At 39.8% G+C, this 6613-nt stretch overlaps 1 protein-coding gene across 1 annotated transcript in view; it reads left to right on the top strand.

Moving 5' to 3' along the window:
* DYNC2I1 (dynein 2 intermediate chain 1) overlaps positions 1–6613 on the top strand; it is a 184579-nt gene that overhangs the window by 14988 nt on the left and 162978 nt on the right. Inside the window, exon 4 of the mRNA XM_004385889.2 lies at positions 6211–6302. Coding sequence (XP_004385946.1) covers positions 6211–6302 — 92 coding nt within the window. The remainder of the gene's footprint in view (positions 1–6210; positions 6303–6613) is intronic.

Raw genomic sequence — 6613 nt, 5'->3', positions numbered from 1 at the left:
TGTCCTGTGTTCTAGTCTTGGGTTTTTGTCTGATGTTACTGATTTTCTAACCTTAGGACTTCCTTTAGTATTTCTTTTAATTTTGGTTTGAGTTTTTCAAATTCCCTAAGCTTCTGTTTTGTGAAAATGCTCTAATTTTGCCATCATATTTGAGAGACAGTTTTGCTGGATATATAATTCTTGGCTGGCAGTTTTTTTCCTTCAAGACTTTATATATGTCATCCCATTGCCTTCTAGCCTGCATGGTTTCTGCTGAGTAGTCCGAGCTTATTCTTACTGACTCGCCTTTTTAGATGAATTTTCATTTAACCCTAGCCGCTCTTAAATTCTCTCTCTTTGATTTTGGCAAGTTTGATTATAATATGTCTTGCTGACTTTCCTTTGGGATCTACCTTATGTGGGGTTCGATGAGCATCTTGGATAGATATCTTGTCGTCTTTCACAATATCAGGGAAGTTTTCTGCCAACAAATCTTCAGTAATTCTCTCTGTATTTTCTTTTATCCCCCCCTGTTCTGGTACTCCAATCACTTGTAGGTTATTCCTCTTGATAAAGCCCCACATAATTCTTAGGGTTTCTTCATTTTTTAAAATCCTTTTATCTGATTTTTCCTCATATAAGTTGGTGTCAAGTGCTTTATTTTCAATCTCACTAATTCTGATTTCCATTACCTCAGTTCTGCTCCTATGACTTTCTATTGAGTCATTTAATTCTGTAATTTTATTGTTAACCTTGTGGATTTCTGATTGCTGTCTCTCTATGGATTCTTGCAGCCTGTTCAATTTGCCATTATGCTCTTCTCCAATCTTTTTAATTTCCTCTATTGCATGTTCTGCATTTTGCTTAATTTCCTTCCTAATTTCTTGAAGAGTTATGTATATTATCTTTTGTATTCTGCCTCTTGTAATTCCAAGAAATTTTTCTCCTCTGGAAAATTTCTAGATTCTTCATTTTGGGAGCTTGCTGAAGCCATCATGGATTGCTTCGTTATGTGATTTGATATTGACTGTTGTCTCTGAGCCATCAAGAAGTTATTATATTTATTTATTCTATGTTTGCTTTCTGTGTCCTAGCTTCTTGTTTTGTTTTGATATTTCCAAATAGGCTGCTTATATGAGCTAGTTTGATTATTGGCACCTTTGAAGCTCTGTCACCAGGTGGTTAGATCTGTTACTAGGTTTGTGAGCTCAGGAGTCAGCCCACTCCTCCTGTACAGATTCAGCTCAGTTGCCAGGTAGATAACCACCAAGTGTGTGGTGTAGGCTCTCACTTGCTGTCCTGGATAGGCATAGGTAATTGGTGTAGGCACGTGAATGTAGCTGCAGCAGGGGGACACACTCTGAGCAAGGCAGGGGGCTGATGGCTGTCTCCCAGTGTCCAGGAGGAAGGCATGTCCCTGTTCCCTAGAGTGCGTAGGTGGGTGGGTTTTGCAACTGGACTATGAGCACCTAATGCTCTTGGCTGTAAGGACTGGGGGGCACCTCTTATTCATGGGCCCCTATCGTAGGTGGCTAGGTGGCATGGGTGGAGGCACCAGTCCTCAGGCTCCTGATGTGGTTAGGTGAAGACCCTGCTTAATGGACAAAGCAGTGTCAAATGTCAAGAACCTGCCACTTCACAGCTGAAACAGTTGAAGTTAGACTTCAGTTATATACCCTGTTGTACTGTGGTAATGAGGGCCTACGCTGTTGAAATGTGCCCACACAAGTCTATGTGGGGGAAAGGCACTCAGAGTCCATGGATCCCTTATGCCTGTGCCTCAGCAAAGGAGCTGTGCCTACCCTGGGTTCCTGGCTTAGGGGAGCCAACAGTTTATTTCTTCCCCTGTTTGTTAATTTGTTTACTCTCCAAGGTAGGGAGAATGGCTCCGGGCATGTGACGGATCTTACTTCTGGCCCAGGGGTCCTGGCAATTGCTGATGCTGGTCTGGGACCCAGTGCGGAGCAGGGAGCGGGGAGGTAAATAGGAGAGAGGTTTTTCCCTAACGTGGGTGTTTTTGATCTGCATGGTAGGCCATACACAAGTACTTACCTTTCGCCAATCCAGGGCTGCTTCTCACTGGTTTTGGGTGGCCATGTAGATCGTCTGGTGCTGGGTCTCTCCCATGCAGAAAACACGCCTCCCAAGCACCGCTGCTTGCCTGCCTCACTGCTGACCCCTGAGCTGATCGGGCCTGACGGGCTCAGACTCTCGCCAGGTCAGGTCTGGCGTCTCCTCGCTGCTTCCGAACTGTCTCTCCCTCCCCCTGCCACTCAGTCCGGTTCCTCAACTGTGCCTTTGATGTTCAGGGCCCCCAGATTGCCATATATAATCGATTCACTTGTTTTTTTGGGTCTTCGTTGTAAGAGGGTCCACCGGAAGCATCTGACTACTCTGCCATCTTGGCCCTGCCTCTGATAGTTTCTTAATGTAGCCCATCTCTTATGCAAAATGGAGAGAAGTTCAAAGTTCTGCTCACAGGATTTTCCATTCCATGCTCTTCAGGACCACACCAGGTGGGATGTAATGCCATAGCAGCCTGCTTCAGGAGAGTGCCAGCTTATTGAGCCAATTAGTTCCTCTTCAGTTAGCTAAACTTATCATAGAGAACTCCCCGTTAGGCCCTAGGTGTAGACTGAGGAAGAGGCAACAAGCAGTGACCTAGGAGTCACTGTGCTGTGAACGTAAGGGGTATACTCTGGCAACAACCTTGTTCTTTCAGGATCTACTGAGACCCAGTGCTGTGTGCTCAACCCTCACTTGATTATGAGTGCAACTCCAATTGCATAGTCTATTTGATGTTCCATGGTGAGACATCCACAAGGCTGTATGTATTCATATGTATGCGTATATATGTATGTACACACATTACATCACTCTGTGTGCTGAGAGATCCTAGAAGCAGTGACACCCCAGTACCAGTGATCACACATAGCGATCTTGGTTTTAAAACACCATTCTTCAATAAAAGGACTACGTCTCCTTGGAGAAATGGTTGATTCCTGGGCTGGAGCAGGGAAAACACAAGATGAGCCTGGAGTGTCTTGTGGTGCCACAGCATAAGGAAGTGCTGGAAAAAAAAGGTGGGGGGGAGGAGGGAGAAAGATGTCAAAAGGACACAGGAGCTAACCTCAAACAGCTCCTGATAGCCAAATCTGGAACAGTCTGAGAAACAAAGTATTAGATTATTTTACTATCTAATATTGGTGTTAGATTTTAAGTCAAATAATAAAATATTCATGAGTCCAAGCTCATGTAAATAAATGAATAAAAGTAAATACGGGAGAAGGGACAACCCTAAGAGTTCCAATTAATAAATGCAGGAATGAGAGAAGGAATGAGGGAAATAGAAAATCACCATTAGAATACCACAGCAGTAATTGCTGCAGGCAAAATCCACTGAAGAATGTTGAAATTAGTGGATGAAAATTTAAGGAGAAACAGGATATTTGCATTATGTCACAGTATCTCCTCCATAATATTAATTATTGTAGTGGTTTTAACATGTGTTCAGTATTCATTTTCATAAAATTATTTATTATAAAATGAAAAAAACACAAATCATAAACATACAGCTCTCCTCCCCAAATGTAATCACTATCCTGATTTCTAACACTGTGGATTGCTTTTGCTTGTTTTTGATCTTTATAGAATGAATAATATTGTATATAATTCTTTTGTGTCTAGCTTAATTTATTCAATATTATGTTTATGTGATTAATTGATGTTGTTGAGTATATCAGTAGTTCATTTATTTTCATCATTAAATAGTATTCTGTTGCATAAACATATCACAATATATTTAACCAGTCTACTGCAAATGGCCGTTTGAATTGTTCGCAGATTTAATTTTTGCAAATAAGTCTGTTATGAACATATTATGTATGTTTTTTTATGTTCATGTGTGTACATTTCTGTTGGATGTTTACCTAGGGTGGAATTGCTAGGTTAGCTGTGTTACCACTAATTAATTTAACAGTAACCATTTTACTATTCAGTGCCTTTAAAAACTTATTCTTTTAGTGTTCTTGGTTTTTATTTCTAATAAAATCCTTTTTGTTTTTAGATTGCTCTTTTTTCATTACTACCTACCCTTGTTTTTTTTCAAAGCAGCATTGAAATGAATTGTACTGAAAATAATAATTATACAATTAGACTCTTTAAAGTTCTTTCCAGTGTCCTTCATTCTTTTTATACCTCTTCCATATCTCCTTTACTGCTTCCTTTGCATTTTCCCAACCTGTAAAGTGTTGCCTTGCTCTAGGGCTCAGTCTTTGGACCACTTCTCCATCCACCCTCACTCTGTTAGTGATTTATCCAGTCTCATGATTTTAAATACCATTTATATGCTGATGACTTCCAAATTTTTATCTCCAGCTGGACCTCATCCCTGAATTCCAGATTTGTACATCTACCTGGATGCTTGACTTCTGTAGTTTGATGTTTAATAGATATCCCAAACTTAATACATCTAAAATTAAACTTCTGATATCTCCCCTATACAATCTACTTCACTCAAACCTTACTCATGTCAGTTGATTGCAGCTGCTTCCTTCTAGTTACTTGGGTCAAAAAATCTTGGAATCAATCTTGACTCTACTCTTTTTCTTCCAGTCTATCAGGAAATTCTGTTGACTCTACCATCAAAATATATCCAGAATCTGACTTCTTTCTGTCATCTACCATCTCCATACTTTGTTTACTGTCTGTCTCCCCCAACTAGAATGTGAGCTCTGCGGTAATTTTCCCCCTGTTTTTGATCTCTTCTGTATCTTCAAGCTCCTAGAAGAGTGGTTGGTGCTTAGTGAATATTTTTTGAGTGAAAGAATAAATGAGTGAACTTTATTTCAGTGATCTCTGAGAGCTTAATTTTGTCCTCATCTTTCAAAGTATTGATTCTCTTAATGTTAAATCTGATGACTTTTTTTGTCTGCAAATTCAAAAGTGAGGATCTAGATTTTTCGTTATTGGAAGGTGCTGTGGGCATTATCAGTACTTGTTTATAACATGAATTGATTTCTCTCTGTGGATCCCAGGCTGTGGTAGGTGTTTGGTCAGCAGTGAAATGGGAGTTGGCTGCTAGGCAGTGAAGCTTCATCTTTTGTGTCAGTGGACTGGCACATGGGCTTCCCTTAGTTTTATGGGGAACCTCCTGGCATCCTGGAACCGCATGGCATTTGCTGCCTTCTCCTTAGCAACATGGGTGCCAGTAGGATGTGGCTGGCTGGTGCTATTTTTTCCCAGCAGATTAATGAGGACAGACATTTCCTTTGAGCTTAGCAGCTGAAATGTTTGGCTGACTAGGCAGGTTTTTCTTAGTACGTAGGTGAGGCTATACGTCCTGTCTTAGTTCGCTAGTGCTGCTGTAACAGAAATACCACAAGTGGATGGTTAACGAACAGAAATTTATTTTCTCACAGTTTAGGAGGCTAGAAGTCCAAATTCAGGGTGCCGGCTCTAGGGGAAGGCTCTCTGTCAGCTCTGGGGTAAAATCCTTGTCTCAGCTTTTCTAGTTGGTGTCCTTGGTGATCTTTACGAGGCATCTGTCTTTCCCCCATTTGTGCTTGCTTGCTTCCGTGACTAATTTGCTCCTTTTATATCTCAAAAGTGATTGGTTTAAGACACACTCTACACTGATATGGCTTATTGACATAACAAAGAAAACCATTCCCAAATGGGATCACATCCACATGGGTAGAGGTTAGGATCCAACATACATTTTTGAGGGACACAATTCAATCCATAATACTTCTCTCTTTTACCTATACTTTTACCACAGAAATTCTAAAGGCATTATGTATTTGAGGGGTGGTACCCCTCTCTTATTTCCAGCAATTAGTCAGACATTTGATAGGTTGCCTCAGTCAACTCATAGTGACTCTACAGGACAGAGTAGAACTGCTCCATAAGGTTTCCAAGGAGTAGCTGGTGGATTTGGACTGCCAACCTTTTGGTTAGCAGCTGGGCTGTTAACCACTGCGCCACCAGGGCTCCAGTAGGAAACGAGGAGAAAAGAGTTATATTAGTTTCTTAGATTGCCATTTTGATGTCTCTTTTTTTATTCCATTTTAAGTTTAGATACCAGAACTTTTCATTCATGAGATTGGATAATTTGTTTTAATTGAAGAAAATATTTTAATATATTCTAATAAACATGTACAATAAAGACTGCAGCAAGATGCTAGAAAATATTTTTGATGTGCTAAAGTTTGGGAATTTTTTTTTTTGTAGTAAGTAAAGTAAGAATTGAAGAGAAAGAAAAAAAAGATGATGACTCAGAAAGAGGAGATGAAGAGAGAGAAAGAAGATATCGAGAAAGAAAGGTATACAAAGAAAGACCCAAAAAAACATTTTCCAAATACTGCAAAAGTAAAGGATATTTTAATCGTTATCAAAGCATTTTTGGAACATTTCATAAAACCGGATTCAAGGCCTGGGAAAGATCTCAAGCACTGCATATAGTAAATTTCTTACCCCCACCCCAGCAGTCAATTTTTTTCCCCTTATTCCAAAGGTAATACTTGGTTATTTTAGAAAATTTAGAAAATATAAATAAATAATGAGAAAAAAACAAAAATCATCTAATCCCCAGCCAGAAATAATTATTGATAGTGTTGAGATATTAATCCTACCA

This window comes from Trichechus manatus, unplaced genomic scaffold, assembly GCF_000243295.1.
Source record: "Trichechus manatus latirostris isolate Lorelei unplaced genomic scaffold, TriManLat1.0 scaffold00149, whole genome shotgun sequence".
NCBI lineage: Eukaryota > Metazoa > Chordata > Mammalia > Sirenia > Trichechidae > Trichechus > Trichechus manatus.
Note: the sequence above shows the minus strand (reverse complement) of the source record. Positions and strands in the feature narration are given on the sequence as shown.